This window comes from Xiphophorus couchianus, chromosome 3 (genome assembly GCF_001444195.1).
Source record: "Xiphophorus couchianus chromosome 3, X_couchianus-1.0, whole genome shotgun sequence".
Lineage (NCBI taxonomy): Eukaryota > Metazoa > Chordata > Actinopteri > Cyprinodontiformes > Poeciliidae > Xiphophorus > Xiphophorus couchianus.
Window position 1 is genome coordinate 6,506,736 of NC_040230.1, and position 17,703 is coordinate 6,524,438.

Below are 17,703 nucleotides of genomic sequence, written 5' to 3' on the forward strand. Positions count from 1 at the left end.
TGGCTGCAGCATGCGATGGCTGCAGCATGCGATGGCTGCAGCATGCGATGGCTGCAGCATGCGATGGCTGCAGCATGCGATGGCTGCAGCATGCGATGGCTGCAGCATGCGGCAACTCTTAGACGTTGCATCACAACTGAAAATCTGCCGGAGCGTAGGCGAGCGCGTCTTCACAACGAATAGTCTCTAGGGAACTTTATCACGATATTTTGTGATAGCGATACAGATTATGATTTTAAAAAAAAAAGATGTCTTAATTTTTAGGTAACTGTTTGGCTGTGACCACAGTTGGGTAGTAACTAATTATATTTAGTCAATTACATTTACCTGAGTAACGTTTCTGAAGAAAAAAAAACAACTTAAGCTACGCTTTACTTTTTACTTTTACTTGAGTAATTTTATTATGAAGTATTTCTACTTTTACCCGAGTAAAAGCAGTAATTAAGCTAAAACTGCATAAAGTATATATACATTTAAGATAGAAATACTTTTGTAAACACAAAACTTTTAATTTTGGTCTAGTCCAGTTCAAATTCACTAAAGGAATGCTGTGTTTTTGCAATTTAATCAATAAAATGTATATTTTATTTAAAAAAAGAAACAGATTTGTTTATTTGCAAACAGAAATGTATTTCAATGTATTTCTAATGCTGTGTAAAAAAGGGAATAAAATGAAAAATCCACAGTACATGCCAAATTTTTAGGCTATTAATGAATTAATCGGCAGAATAATTGATTACTAAAAATAATCATTAGTCGCAAACCTACTAATTTACAGTGTTCTCTGTCCTATAACCTCATTTTTATTCCTTCAATAGAGATCAGCAGTGACTAGATGAATGCATGGATGACAGGCAAGCAGATTAATGAGTCAATAAATTAACAAATATATATATATGGAAATTGACATGCTAGAAAAAACAAACAAACATCTTCAGTTCTATATTTTCTCTTTTTCCACATGTATCCAGACCTGAGAAATACTCAAGGCAGTTTGTGTTTTATTCCTGACTTGTCCTGGCAGCACCTTTGTATTTTGTAACCAAACAAAAGGAGAAACTGCAAACAAAGAAGCTAGCTGAAGCTTCAACCAGAGCGAAAACAAAGCACCAAGCGTCGCTGCAAGATGGGATTATTTTCACAATCAGTGAGCATTTCCTTTTTTGGTTAATCTTGTAATCTGTAAAATGTCAGACAATAGAGAAAAAGGCTCAAGGATTATTTAGTTTACAGTCAGGGAGCAAATCCTCACATTTAGGAGGCTTCATGGGATCAAATGTAAACAGCTTTGAAAATGACAATTCGCTCCTAATCCAAACAGTTCCAGATGAAATGGAAAACCTTGAGCACAAACTCAATGAGATACGAATCGTTCATGAGCAGCAAGCTAAATACCAAGCCGATTCATTTTGTTCACATTAAACAAGGCCACCTAATGAAATTAGTCATGCTGCTACAAAAATGTGACTCACCAGGAACAACAGCTAAAAAAACAGAACAATTTTTTAAGAGAGCAAATTGGGCGAGAAGCAGAAAAATCTGGTCCAAGCGGACCTTCAAAAGTTTGAAGGAGATATTTTACCACATCGAGACAAAATGATGGAAAATCATTTCTGCAACCCATCCTTTTTGCAAAAATCATTCTTAGATAATTAGATTTTAGTTGGTCAGTTCTGTTTATTTTAAGCTCCTTTCTGAATGAGATGCTTTAGCTCGTCTTGTCACTTTAAATCCAAATAAGCTGCTGCTGGCTACGCCCCAACTCAACAATTACACTCATGCATGAAAATGGCTGCAAACAGATGTGCAATTATACATCTGTTAAACTGTACATCTTTGAAAAGCAGAAGTAGAGCCTCCTGCACGACCAACAAGAATGCAGCAAGTGGTTTCTGGACGGGAAAGCAAAGGCAAACACTCGTCTTTTCCAGCAGCCATTGTACAGCGCATACAGCGGTAAAACTAGCTGATCAAACATGCTGGAGCTCAGTCTGGGCTGCCAGGTAATGGGGTGGGCTCAGCTGGGGTTGCTAGGTAACGCTGCAGCGCCTGCTGATTTGTGACGTTACATTCTGCTGGTTTTTAAAAGGGATAATTTTTCAGACCAAAACACATTAACTTGTTTTTTGTTTTTTTAAGTGCTTTGTTGATTTTAGAAGCAGTTGAGACTCAAATGGAAGTAAGAAGCACCTTTAAGGAACTTTGAAGTACTAATATTACTACATTAATGGAAAATGGTTAATTCAATAATAAAACCTGTTTCAAACATATGAGTGCTGTTAATCCTGGTTCTAAAAGTTGCGACAGAAAACGGCACTTCAAATAAAACATTCAACTGAAATAAAAGAGCAGAACACATGGAAACAAACAGCAACTCGGGATCATTTTGCCAGATATTACTTCCTTTAAATTTGAGGTCTTTGTATGGATGAATCACAAACAAATAAAAAGGCTGAAATATTACTGCCACACCAGTAAGTGGCACCAGAATCAACATTACAACATCAAAACTGAGAGTAGGAGTTATGACAGATGAGAGCAAACCCTATAAAAAGGGCTTTGTGGTTGAGGTTTCTAACACGAAGACGTCAAGTCTTTTTATTTTCTATTTTTACATCATTGAAACTTCTATTGACATAAACAAGTGACTCAAACGCAGCAGGAATTATGCTAAATATTGTTGGGCAGAATCTTACGCTGCTAATACAACCAGGTCTTTAGAAGACATTTAAGACTTTATTCATTTAAAAACTGTGCAGCAACTGTTATTCCAACTTGTGCACAAATTTCTGCATGGACTGAAAGTTGTGTCATTTCCTCAACAGCACTGCCTCTGGTTTAGATGAAGAAGAAGAAGAAGAAGAAGTGAGTGACACTTTCACAAACTAAAACTTCACCTCATCAATGTCACATCACAGGATGAAACAAAACAAGCCAAAGCAGAGCTGACAGTACATAGAGCCTGTGATCCAAAGAAACAATAGAAAACCCCGCTCTTCTAAGAAAAACATAATTCAGATAGAGATGCTAAATATGTAACATTCAATGGTGACATCAAGGTGAATTTTTGGAAAGTTTAAGACACTTTCAAAACATTGACACTAAATCAAAAGTCTCGTTATGACCAAAGGTGAGCAGAGTACCCAAAAATCTTACTAAAGTAAACGTATAAAAGTATTTGGTAAAAAAATTACATCATCAGATGGACAAAAATGTAAATTTAAGTGGATTTGTAGGTATTTTAAGAATGAAAATGAAAAAAACTCATATAAGTAAAACAAATATCAGGCAAAAAAACATTTTTCCAAATCAGTTTCTTTCAATAAAAACAGATGAAACTTTAACAAAAACTTACAGGTGTGTGTCTTTGTTTGGTGGCTTTTTGGTTAAAACATGTTTGGTTTTCATTCAGTGGATAGAAAATCCAGAAATTTTACTCAGGTAAGAGTAAAAAGTACAGCGTAGTAAAAATACTCCTAAAAGTACATTAAAAAATACTCAAGTAATTGAGTAAATGTAACCAGTTACTACCCAACTCTGGTTATTGCCAAATATAGACACCTTCCTAAAATATTGATCCAAAAGTAATATTTTACCTCTTTCTTTCCAAAAGATATTTTAGGCAGAAAAGAAAACACTTGATAAAAAACGACCTTATATTAAGAAAGGGATAATATAGCATTAAATCAGCAAACGCACTAATATTTATTATATTTTACAGCAAAACAAATCTAAATAAAATACTAATTCCATTATTGGTTGACTTTATCGCGAAACCAAAACTTTTCTCTGATTAAGTCAAATAAATTAGCTGTTTAAACTTTCCCACACCCTTATCTACTTTCACTTCAGCTACTGGTTTCCTCTACTTTTAACAACCAGAGCTGCAAAAAAAAAACAAAAAAACGTGGCTGTACTTGCTACCAAAGCGCAGTGCAAATAGCAACCTTGTTGCATTTAATTTTTCCAAGTTGCTGCAGGAGGAAAACATTTAATCTCCACTACTGTCAGTGTTGAGTATCAGTGAACAAAAGCAGCTCTAAGAAATGCCCTTTCCCCTCCGAGCCAAAAACCTGCCACTTACCATCGCGTCTCTGCTGCTGAACATTACTCTGCTTCGCAGACATAATGGGTGTTCGTTTGACCATCCGCGGCAGGAGATGAAACGGTTCAAACCAGAAAGGTACATCACTATTAACTACTATTTTAACAAAGTGTCTGTTTGGATCAAAGCCTGGAAATGTCATTGTCTGCAAATCAGCTCCACGTAATGAATTCAGAGCTCTTACAGCGCTGCAGAAACACATGCCAACGACACACAGATAATAGCAGAGGAAACGCAAACTGGGAGGCGGAAAGGTGAATTTTTATGACAAACCGAGGAGAGGGGGAGGATGGCGGAGAGATAAAGAAGAGAGAAGCCAAAAAAAGTCTTTATGTTTATCAGTCTATTTATTGACCTTTTGATGTGATGTGATTTTTTTCCCCACCAACACAAACAGTGTTGGAAAATTACGTTACTCCAAATTCCACCTGGTGGCGCTAGTCCGCAAAATGGCGACAGCAAAAGTTGGGAGAAAACGCCAGAGTCGGTTGGTTGTTCAGTTCTTTTTTTTAATTGCATCTTCAGTTGAGTATTCATCATACATAATCACAAAACTTTCACCTTTTTGAATTCTGCACCTAAAACAACTACTCCTATAAACAATATTCAACTGATAACTAATAAAAATGAGCAAAAACTCAGAATACTAATTAAAACTAACTTAATTAGTCACACAAAAATGTCACAACTAAATAAAACTAAACAATAATAAAAAATAAAGAAAACTATTAACTGATTTTTTAGACTGGATGCAGATGAACATCAACCAATGAATTCACTTAAATTGGGTAAAAGTCTAGCAAAAACAGGTTATTCAGTGAGATCGGTTTGTTTGATACAAAGCAGTGTGAAAGCAACCGCACCAGCTGAAAATGTAACAAATGTTGTAATTTGCAGCTGGTGTGGTTCGACAGAAAAACTGATTGAAAAACCTGTTGCCCTCCTCGCCTGTGGGGGCGCTGCAACAACAACTACTGAAGAAGACAAGCGCAACTTCCTTCTTCACAAAATGTAAACAAAAATGGAGTGGTGTCAGATTTTATCGACTGTAGGACTTCCCTTTAACCTTTGGTAAAAGACCACAATCCATTTCAATCGTTAGCATTAGGTTTTCACGTTTGTTTTGGTTGCATTTACCCAGAATGCCCTGCACTCTGTATAGTCCACTTCCTGCTTTTGGAGCGGTCTCCTGTCCGCCTACATTCAGATATGAATTTAAACCGCACCAGAGTTCACTTCAAGCGAACCGATACAGAGGTTTCTAAGGAGACCAGATCGGTTACACATTCACATCTCCCCAAACAAACCGGACTTTCTAGAAAAATTATCTAGAGTTTGAATTTAAAGATGCATTCACACCATCCCTGTTTAGTCCGCTTTGACCAGATATGAAATTCTGTTTGAACCTGATTAAAACCAGACTATTTTATTTTTATTTTTTGTCTCGATGAACAAAACTAAAAAAATAAAATACCAACTTTAGACATCCAGCAGTAGAGATAACAAGGCCTGTCACAATAACAAATGGTGCTGGACGATACATTGTCCCAGAAGTTATTGTGATAATCGATAATATTGTTGTTTTGAGACCATTTTCAAGTAATATCATGGTAATAATGGCATAATAACGGAAGAACACATTCTCAAAAATGAATAAACTTTAAATTCTAATGAACATTTAACACTGGAATTGAAAGACATTTTAATTATCACAAATAAACAAAACAAGAGAAACAGCAAATAAAATGAAATATGAAGCCTCTGGAAACAAAAGTATTCTTCAAAAAAAGGATTAGTTGAAACCAGAGCATCAAACTAAAGCGAAAAATTGAAAAACGACAAATCATGAAAGTGAAAATTACTGAATTTGTATTAATTCGTCAAGTGATTAATTGATTTATTGCAACAGGCCTACAGATAACACTGCAAAATTTTATCAAATGAAAAGTTTATTTTCCTGCAAGATCGAGGCAATATTTGCACATGCAGCAAAAAAAAAAAAAAACAGCCACTAAAAAACAGCTTGGTACGCTTCATCAGGCGAGGAAGCACAAGCTGCCTGTGCAATTCACTTGGAAGTGTATGACAGCGAGAATAATTGCTGTGTCAAATCCTCCGGGGCTTCGGCGTGTTCCTGCTCTTCTGATGCGCGACAACTGCCAAGGTGACGAGCGAGCCGTCACAAAGCCGAGAGAGGCAGATAGAACCTGGTGTCAAGTGGAAACGGCTGCTTGTGATTTTAAGGTAAGTGACACCACACTTTGTTACACAGACTTGATGCTTGGAAATGTTACACAATGTATTACTGTGCTCGGTTTATCCAAACAGGCAGCCTATGTAATGAGGAAATAATGGCTTTAAATGCAGCTAAGTGTTATCACAGTGACTTTAAATAGAGGCCTGATGAAAAGGCATTAGAGTTTTATTACCCTTATGAAGCTGGCAGCTCCTGTCTGGCACGCTTTAAATTAGATCATCAACAAAACTCTCCATTCATTACAGCTTTTATCAACAGTATGAGGAGGCTGGAACCAGAGCAGCTCAATTCAGAGGAGAGAACCTGCACAGAACATCCAAAAAGTATTGGCATCCTTTTAAATCTTTGGTTTCAAGTAGGCCTGTCGCAATAAGCAATAAATCAGATACATTAAATCAAACTCATTAAGTTCCATTTGAATGCTTTGTTGTTACTAGTAATATCCTTTAGGTGATAAAAGTGAACCAACTAAAAATATTAGTGGGCTTTTACTGTATGTTTAGCAATATAGAAGGGGATCCATTTCGCAAAATTCACATTTTGCATGTTTTTATGTTTCCATTTGGGTTTAACTGCTTCTAAAAAAAAAACAGCCTAAACATTTTAAACATAAACAACAAAAAGAAAGCAACACTCAGATGTTTTTGGCAATAATTTAAGGCTTTTTGGAGTTTGGAAAATCAATCATTTCAAAACCCTTAAGAATATAAGGGCACTACCAGTTACCTAGCAACCCCAGTGAAGTTCCGCTTATCACCTAGCAACACAAGCTGAGTTCCAGCACATCTGGTCAGTTAGTTTTACCACTGTATGCGTATAGGCCAGTCGCAATAAGCAATAGATCAATTAATTGCATCATAAATTAAATCAAACTCAACAATTTCCATTTGCATAATTTATCGTTTTTCTCTTTCCAAAGGTTCTTGGTCTGGTGTTTTGGTCTCAACTTGCTCTTTTTCTGGAGAACAATTTTGTTTCCAGAGACTTCATAATTAATTTTTATTTGTTGCTTCTGTTGTTTAGTTTGTTTATTTTGAATATTTAAAATATCTCACAGCTCCAGTGTTAAATGGAGCTGTGATTAATTTTTTCAAAGATCCATCAGCAATTTAAAGTTGATGGATCTTTGAAAATATATTCTTGCCTTATGTCATTACATTTCTTCAAAATGGTCTCAAAACAATGTTATCTTTTATTAAAATAAATTCTGAGACAATTATTGTTCAGCAAAATTTCTTATTGTGACAGAAATAACCACAGACAGTCTAAAAAGTCTACTCAAGTACAGAGTAACTGATCACATTATCAACCATTCAGTATTTAAAAATTACATCATCAGACGAACCAAAATATAACATGAAATATTTGGTATTTTAGGGACCAAAACGGCAATATTTCATATAACGGACAAATAAAGTTTTTCCAAATCAGTTTCTTTCAATAAAAAACTGTTAAAACTTTAACAAAAACTGCAGGTGTGCGGGTCTGGGTCTGGTGAATTTCTGATTGAAACCTGTTTGTTTTTCCTTCAGTGGGTAAAAAACCCAGAAAATTTACTCAAGTAAGAGTAGAAATACTTCACAATAAAATTACTCAAGTAAAAGTAAAAAGTACAACAAAGTAAAAATACCCCTAAAAGTAAATTTTGAAAAAAAAGTTACTCAAGTAAACGTAATTGAGTAAATGTAGCAATGTAGCTACCCCAATCTGAAAACAACACAACCTTTCTGTCAGCGCATTTAAGAGTGTAAAAGCAAACATAAAATAATAAAGAAACTGAAATAGGTTGGTCAAATATGAAAAATAAACTTCAAACACACACTTAAAAATGATTCAGAAAGTGCAATTTAAAGAATAAAGCTTGACGTCTCTCATAGAATTAGAATGAATAGATTTACCTTTATTGTCACCAATATAAAACTTCTCTATCGCTGAATCCCTACCTGCAAATGAAGCTCATTTAAAACCATTCTGCAAAAAATAAAGGATCAAAACTCAACAACAACCCAAAAGATCCATTACCAAGTTAATAGAAATGTTGGATGGCAGCAGTTATTCAGTCACAGGTTGATTTTTCATTACTAAATGACAATAAACCAATGGAAACAGATTTTTCTATTTACTCTGGTTATCTTTCTGTCTCAAGGCGGCAGGATACTCCAAAACAGCACAATGAAAACGCATGAATCTCTTGAACGCAACTGGAGGAAGGGCGGGAGGTGGGGGGACAGATTGCGTCTCCATTTGTCACAGTAAATGAAACGAATAACCTTTCAGGCTAACCCAACTGCGAGCATGTGGTGCACAGGCCTCTGCGGTCCGCGCTCGCTCATGTGAGCATGTGTAAGATGTGCCGTGTGATATTTTTATGCGTCTGACCCCTGCAGTCATTAATCGATTGGAGGAAACATCACAGAAGACACATCGTTAGATCCAGGAATCATTTTAGAGCGTAGGAAAGGGAACACACGCAGGAATAAAAGGATAATCCCCGAGAAGCTTAATTGTTTCCCGGGCAACTGGCTCCCCCGCCAAGACGACGGCTGTGAAATATCCGATGGCGATTATTTTACTTTCAAATTACTTACTTATGTCCTCCAGCTAAATCCTTCATGTGAGCCTACCTGGGTTTTTTAGGGAGGTGGAAAAGATAAAGATTAGAGTCCTGGAGGAAAACAACGTCTCCTCCAGCCGTCAGCAGAATAACAAAACTGGGCCATGAGCTCAAATGAAAAGGTTAGCTCAATGTTTATGGTTAATCATGGCGGGGGTTCCGACGGGAGCCAGCAGGGGTGATTAATTCAGGCAATAAAGGCGGCCGTCTAGGGTGTAGTCATTTCAAACCGCCTGATGAGTCACATAAAGCCGTTTTCCTTAATCATTTTAAGCAGGTGCCCATGATGGACGAAAAAAAGACCAGCTTCCATTTTCCATCAGAGCGCAGACGCAGAGTGAGATTGTTCTCTGCCAAACAGAGCTACGATCAGCGGCGGCGTGTCAGTCTGTGTTGTTTGGGTTAATAAAGGCCAGTTTCTGAGTAACCCTGGCTTTAGAGGGATGCACATCGTGAGCGTCGCTCTGCCTCAGAGGGCTCAGAGCCGCGGCGCTCGAACACAATAACCATTGTCCCCGCACAGAGAGGTGATGGTGGGGGGTGGAATCACACCAGAATCAAAACTGGGTTTTACAGTCACACTGCTGCTTGTTTTCTTCCTCTGATCCAAAACAGTCGTTGAGTACAAACCCAGCTCTCTTCCCAGAAACCACAGGGTTCCTGAGTGTTTTTCTAACATTTCCAGACTAAAACTTACAGTTCTTTGGATGTTTTCACATCTGATTTCCCTGTAGATTAAATTTGATTGGGGACCAAAGTTGCAACATTTGCTACATTTTCAGTTTGTGTGGCTCACTTTAACACTGCACTGCGTCAAACAAACCAAACTAATTGACAAACCTGTTCCCCTCCTCGCCTGTGGTGGCGCTGCACCAAGAACCACTGATGGAAACAACATGAAAACCTCCAAAGAAGACATGAGCGCAACTTCCTTCTTCACAAATGGAAACATGGAGTAGCGTCAGATTTTAGTTGTTGAGGTCTTTGGTAAAAGAGCCTTTACTTCCTCTAACGCTAGACTCTCGCGTTTGTTTTGGTTGACTTTACCCAGAATGCACTGCACTATAGTTCCTTCCTGTTTGACATCTGCATATGAATTCAAACCACGCAAGAGTTCACTTCAACAGAACTGAAACCGAGGTTTTTAGGCGGACCGGAGTTTTCGTTTTCGGTCCTCATCAGAGTTTGATTATGCGTCCACATCTCCAATAAACGAGTCCAGTAAACGAACTGGACTTTTCAGATAAACGAACTACAGTTAGATTAAATCGAACTAAACAGGGCTGGTATGAAATAACCCTTAGGCTACATTCACACAAAAAGTCTTGATGCTCAATTCCAATTTTTTCCTAAAATCCGATATATTTTTGTGTAATAATTCAGAATGCCTGCAATGAGAATTTATGACCCCAAAACACCCAACATACGTAAAAGAAAAGGGTTGACGTCACACAACAGCATTTTGTATACAAAAGTAATAATAGACGGAGCCAAACTGCAATGGAAACACTTTCTTCCCATCACATGAGTCACATGATCAACAACCGGATGTTACTACTGGTGGAAATGACAAAGAAGACGCAGGAAGTGGTGGGAGGACGATGGCGAGGCATGTTTCTTAATGACTTATTGCATGAACGAACTTATTCATGTGTGATTTTAATGAAGGAAGCTAATAAAATAAAGCACAGCCAATAGCAAAAGGTTTTTGTGGATGATTGACAGAAAGGTCTGTTTGGATGTGTAGTCAGAACCAGGACTGATTGTGTTGTGGTGCACTACAGTGACCCACAATTCTTTCATAATTTCATAATCATAATTTTCAGCCACTGTTTACATCTGGATTTACCTCATCTGCCTCCTTCAGGTGCAAACTTATGTTTCATGTCTCACATCGATCACATAAAAGTCAAATAAAGTGACCATTCAGATTGCAGATGGCTTGAAAGCAATTAGATATCTAAAGTAGATCCACATATGGAAGAGGCAAAGATCAGATTACTTTGGTGAAGAGATTAGAATTGGACTGTTCAGACTGTCGTAAAGAAGCTCAACATGGATCACATTAGGACAAAAAAAGCGTATTTGTGTCACATTTGGCCTTCATTCCTTTTATCTGATATTTAAAGTTTAAATACTGAAAGCTTGCAGTGAATTTTTAGCAGATATTTCTACGGTGCTCAATCTCCAATAAACAAGACGATGAAAAGACCTTGTAGAAAAACGGAGAAGAAATAAAGTCTGTAAATCTAAATAATTTTCCATACGTATCCAGATCTGGAAAACACATTACCGACTTTTCCAGACTGCAACGGAACCCCGTTTTTTCTGTTTGCTTTGTGCAGCAACAACAATGCAAGAATGGGTTGCAGTCGCTCTTTTTCACCTGAGATTACCCCCTTCAAACACACACACCCGCACACACACACACACGAGCAGCAGCAGAATAGGAGCCCAGACAAAGGAGGAGCATTATAGCGTAGCCATGAAACAAGCATGTTTCTGCTGCCTGCACCCATTACAGCTGCTCTGTGCTCCCACTTCGCTTTACACAAATAAAAGCAGAAACTCCTTACCTGCAGTTTGGAGGTGGGTCTAGTGTTATTTCTGCCAGCTCTTTCTGGATCCTGGAAAGCAAAGATTTTCCATTTAACGTGAGGCTCAAACACACAGAAAGGCACCTTTTATATTTTTAACCTCGTCGTTTGAAGGCACAGCACAGAAAACATGAAAATAGATGTTATGAGTCATGTTTATTCATGATTATAGATGAATTATACATCAATGAACTTAGTGTTGTCTGACTGCAGGGAAAGCAGAGGAATAAAATGCTCTGTTAACACATTCTTACAAGGCCTGACACAAATAATAGCATTAATCCATCATCAAAATCATCAACTAATTTACAAATCAATTAATCGTTAACTGGAGTATACAGTCAAAAAAAAGCAATTTCCTGAAAAACAACATATTCAGAGCAGTAATTAGGCCAAAACTGTACAAGATATTAAAAAAGCCACTTACACTTTTTGTTTATCTGCACATTTTAATGTATTTCAAATACTTATCTATCAAAATCTTAAGAGGTTAAGTGAAAATCTATAAAATGTGAGAAGTTTTTACTAAAATAATCATTAGTTCTGGTCGCACGTCTTACAAAGACAATAAAAAAGAGCAAGTGAGAGCAAAAGCTGCGTTTTATCCATTCGTATCATTAACACCTTCATGATTTTTGTGCTGGAAGCCCTTCATAGCTTCCAGGAGAAGCACAGGAAATGAAAACGCTCACAGCATCAGTCACTTTTATAAGAAAAGACTGCATGTCCTCAGCAGACTCTTCGCTCACACGGTTGCATAACTCTCATCTGTCTTTTTTTTTTTTTGGGAAGGACCGGCGGACTTGGAGGTAAGTGTTGCGGAGCATGAGGCGTATCCATTAAAGAACAAACAGACGGGAATGGGGAATATCGCTTTCAGATGACAGCAGTGACACTTCAGAGCTGCAGCGTCTGAAACAACAACGCCTGTGGGGACCGGAGGCTTTTTATGCAACCTCACACCCCCGGGGTACGAGGAGGCAGAGCTTTGGTCTAACAAAACAGCTCCTCTGTAAACGATGATGCCAAGGTTATTGGTTTGTTTTTCCTGTTTTGGGGCTCCTCGGCTTACCTCTTGGCACTCGTTGAAAGTTTAGCAGCGGTTTTACTTGAGATCTTGGTCTCCTTCTTTTTGGGCTGTGCCTGCTCTCGCTCCTGCTCAGGCGGTACCGTTTCCCTTTGTTCGATATCCGAGCTGCCTCCGCTCGTGCTGGGGCTGTCGTCCGGTCTCTGCACTTCGCTGGACATCGTGGGCCCTAAAAAAAACAAAAAACAAAAAACAAAAACAACCGCGAACGTGAATGGAAGAACACCAGTTAATTACTTACAGTTAATTAACTTAATATCGAGGTGAATGAGAGTTAAATGGGACTTTTCATACTTCTATTTGCGTCTCAACTGCTTCTAAAAACAAATCAAGTTCTTAAAAAAAACATCCAGCAGTTTTTTGGCAATAAATTAATGTCTTTTGGTGTTTTGAAAAAGGTTTCAAAAACATTCGGACTGTAACTTCATAAATCACCAGGCACTGCCCCGTTGCCTAGCAACCCAAGCTGAGCTCCAGCAGGTTTGGTCAGCTAATTTTACAGTGTTCTCCTTGACGTACCATCCAAAAACCACTTGCTGAATTTAGGCATGTCACAATAAATCAATTAATTGCATAACAAATTAAAACAAGCTCAATAATTTCCATTTGCACAATTTATCGTTTTTCTCTTTTGTCTCTCTTCCTAAAAACTGGATGACAAAAGTGTTGAGTCTGTTGTTTTGGTCTCAACTAGCACAATTTTGTTTACAGAGACTTCAAAATTAATTTTATTTAATGTTTCTGTCATTTTGTTCATTTATTTTGGATAATTAAGATGTCTTCCAGTCCTAGTGATAAATTTTCATTAAAATTTAAAGTTTGTTGAACTTTGAGAATGTGTTCATGCACCAATATGCCATTAGATTACCAGGAAATGATCTCAAACAAAAATATTGTCGTTTATCACAACAACTTCGGGGACAATTTATTGTCCAGCAAAATTTATTATCATGACAGGCCTGGATGTATTCCGGTTGGTTGTCCAGGAGGCTCTACTAATGCTTTTCAAATATATACAGTTGTAATAATTGCGCATAAGTCTGCAACCATTTTCACGGGCAATTGTAAGCATTGAGTTGGGGGCCGTGGCCACCGGCTGTTTATTTGGATTTAAAGTGACAGAGGCCCTAAAACATCTCATCATCTGACAATTACTTTGTAAAAAAAATTGTAATCAACATGTTTTTATTGCCCATAAAAATATCCTAACCTTTCCAGGGAAGCATAATAGGTTACCTTTAAAGATTTGCAAGAAGTATAAAGACAAACTGTATTTTCAGATGCAAACATTGGGATAAAAAGTAAATATGAGCCACACTGAAGAGCAGCCTTGATATGACTTTAACTGAATTACTTTACTGACCCAGATTTAAGGCAAACAAAGCTGCTGCTGTAATTTGTCTTCTTTACACACATAGTGGATAATAAGACACTTAAGATCAATTTTATCTCTAATCTGAATAAACTCATAAAATGGCTTTTTCAGCAACTGCAAATAACATTTAGAAATGATTCCCTTTAGCTGTCCTTTTCTCCTCCCGTCTCCTCTTTGGTAGCTCCCTGTTTAATATCATTTGTCCAACACAACCACTATTCGTCCTCCACACATGTCCAAATCATCTCAAGGTGTTGTCACACCTGATAGTCTGGTAGACTGGGTTCCACTGGGGACCAAAATTGCAACATTTGTTACATTTCCAGCTTGTGTGGTTCGCTGTCGCACTGTGTCAAACAAACCAAACCTTTTGAAAAACCTGTTAACCTCCTCGCCTGTGGTGGCGCTGCACCTTGAACCACCAAAGGAGACGACACAAAAAAACGTTTTACATTAAATGTAAACAGAAATGGAGTGGCATCTGATTGGAGGATTTCTTTTTGTCTTTGGTAAAAAACCAGGAGTCATTTCTCCTGCTAGCGTTAAACTCTCGCGTTTGTTTTGGTTGAATTTACCCAGAATGCCCTGCGCTGTAGTTCACTTCCTGCTTTTGGAGCGGTCTCTGGTCAGCTTGCATTCACATACGCATTCTAACCGCACCAGAGTTCACTTCAACTGATCTGAGGCCAAGTGTTTTAGATGTACCAGAATTAAATTTTTTGGTCCGCATCAGAGTTTTATTAAGCGTTCACATCTCCAAAACAAACCAGACTTTCTAGGCAAATTAATTAGTTTGATTAAAGCAGATGCATCATTAATGACCCCCAATTTGTGAAAATCTCATCTCTTCAATCACTATAGCAAAAAAAGACAGGTTAACATAAATATGTTGTGGTTGTAGCGTAATAAAAGATGAGAGATATATATTAGGTGTCTGATAAGCGAGTTCTACTGAATGAGGTTTCAGGTTGCCTTTGCTTTCCCTGAAGAGCAGCTCATGAAAAGGCATCAGCTACAACAACCAATCAGATGAGGGTCGAAACAAGGACGAGGAGAAAATTCAAGATAAATCTGTGGTATTATTAGCTAGAATCCAGTGGGCAGAAATGTTACTGCTTTTAAGGAATCTAAGCCACTTTAAATCCACTCTAACATCTACAGAAATCTCAGATTAATTATTGTACACCAGTTATAGAGTGTGATTTGGAAGCGCCACTTCCAAAACTAAGGTTTTACACATTTCACGCCATATGTTGAAGATTTTTACCTTATCTGGTTTAGGTTTTCCCAGCCTGCAGTTTCCACATTTGACTTAATAATATAAATAGAAAGTATAGAAATCATCGTTTTTGGTATTTCAGCAAATAGAAAAAACAATTATCAAATGACAAGGTGTCTATAAAATACTATCGGTACAGAATAATGTTTTCCATTGTTAAAGTTTTAAAGTATAATCACATCTAGATGACTAAAAAAAAAATCCAATTAAAATCCTAATTATGTGTCTCCACAAATGGATGTATCACAAACTCGGCTTGAAAAATCTGTCATTAATGTAGGTTTGACCAGTTTAAATAATATTCTCAATCTGGATCTCATCTAAGGTGGAGTCAAAAGGCAAAAATAACACAAAGTAGTCAATTATATGTTTTCACTAACAGAAATATTGTTTCAAGAATCAAGTCGCATTTAAAATTAGGGATGAACCGATGCGGAAATTTGGCCCGATATCGATAGCAATATTGCTGTTATAGTCAATAATCAATATTATATATTTTCACTACTGTTTCAATACCTTTGAAAAAAACAAAACAGAAACACTATTTATAAAAATAAATATCGGTTCATATCGGCCCAGTTTTATTTATCAGACCGAAAAATGCCCATCATCGGCCGATACCGATGTTGGTGTCAACATATCGGGCATCCCTACCTACAGAGGTATGTGAATACTTCTAAACAACTTAACCCAGGTGTGGTCAGTCTAAATAAAATGATTTGCAAACTAAGATATATTTTAGGATCCAAAACAATAATTTTTCTTCAGAGTTTCAGCAAATAAACTAAACAATACTGTAGTTTTCAAAGCGGACATTATTGAAGTAGGTCTAACAGTCTAAACAAAAAGCAATAAAACCCAGCTTTACTCTGGCTTATAGAGTAAATGATTTACTCATCACAAACTGTATGTCTAAGATGTGTTGTTATACGAGAAAAAGCTCATGTAATATAGACATTTTCGTGTGTTTTAACCAAAATTACAAACATATTTCAAGTCAGAAACGGTGATTTAAAGAATCTCCAGGATAATCTAGAAAATTAAAGGGGTGGTTCAGATTCCCTGAAAGCAAAGAAACGTCCTAACTTCACCACCGTAACGTTTACGGGGATAAAGCCCACACAATGGGGGGTCGGACCGGGGGACTGCAGCCGAGCGGATCCACAAAAAGGACCGTAAACATTACAGGGAGCTAGCTAACATTACGAGGCCGGGGGAGGAGGCGGAAAGTAGGGTTACGGCTGCGGGCTGCGCCGCTGATCACAGAAGATGAGCAGGCCTGATTTGTTTTATAACTAATTGATCAAAACGACGCATAGAGGGAGGCGTTTCTGTCCGGCGGAGGACGGAACCGCTCCGGGAGAGCGGTGACCCTGCCTCGGCACAAAGGGAGACTCTTCCCTCTGCCTCCGCCGTCCTCTCTCCTTCCCTCCTCCTTCTTCACTGGAAAACGACACTTTTCTTTCACGGTTGATTTTTTTTAGCTACTTTTTTCCCCCCCTCAATCTACCCCACCAAAAACAGGCAGTTGTCGAGCTTACCTCGCCGGTTGGCCGTCGATGCTGCAATTCGGCGTCGTAATCCCCAAGGTACCGAGAAAAGTATATCCTCACACGGCCGCCTGCTCGCTCCCGTTGTCCTTGCTATTTAACTGGAGGTAGCAGCGGCAGGAAAGCGATTACAGCAAAAAGCGAGGCAGTCCCCGGACCGCCTCCGCGCGCGCTCCCGGTCTGCGCACGCGCGCCTCGTATGTGCACGTGGGCTGCAAATGGTGAGAGAAACGGCGGGAGGTGATTAAGACCTGATACACATCGATCTCTTTTGTGATGCTTCTCTTAAAAGCCCCTTTAAAAATAAATAAAGGAAGTGAATACATTTAGATTTAATTAATTATGATTGAACAAAAACGTGAGGAGTTTTGTCTTTAGTGACATATTTCTATTAACAGTTAGCAACAGCTTGATTATAATCGGCTTTCTCCCATTCACTTGGATTCCCGCAGTAGAATTTCTGCGATGTCAATTTACTGCACTGGTTTGGAATTGTATTCTGCCTGTAGTTTTAGTAATGGTAGTCGTTCTGTCCATACCTGTCAAGATTAGGACTTGAGACTATGAGAAATATCTAACCACTGTGAAGAGGGGATTAATTTGAGAAGAAAACTCAAATTAAGCGGTAAGAACAGGGGTGAGTTGAGAGTGTCTACGGTCAGAGAGGCATTGACAGGTATGATTCTGTTGGTGTTGTTGGTCACGCATCCAAATATTGAATTAACGTTAAAAAAAGATATCTATATATATATATTCTAGATCATACTTCTGTCTACCTTTATGTGTCCTGACTCAATAGACTTGTTAGCATTAGCATGGCCACCGATGAATGGTTTTTC

General features: G+C 38.0%; 1 protein-coding gene across 1 annotated transcript in view; it reads right to left on the minus strand.

Moving 5' to 3' along the window:
- ube2e2 (ubiquitin-conjugating enzyme E2E 2) overlaps positions 1 to 17,034 on the minus strand; it is a 43,258-nt gene extending 26,224 nt beyond the window's left edge. Inside the window, exons 1-3 of the mRNA XM_028013213.1 lie at positions 16,856 to 17,034; positions 12,646 to 12,829; positions 11,553 to 11,603 (exon numbers count right to left, since the gene is read on the minus strand). Coding sequence (XP_027869014.1) covers positions 11,553 to 11,603; positions 12,646 to 12,821 — 227 coding nt within the window. The 5' untranslated portion in view covers positions 12,822 to 12,829; positions 16,856 to 17,034. The remainder of the gene's footprint in view (positions 1 to 11,552; positions 11,604 to 12,645; positions 12,830 to 16,855) is intronic.
- Positions 17,035 to 17,703: the final 669 nt, after the last annotated feature.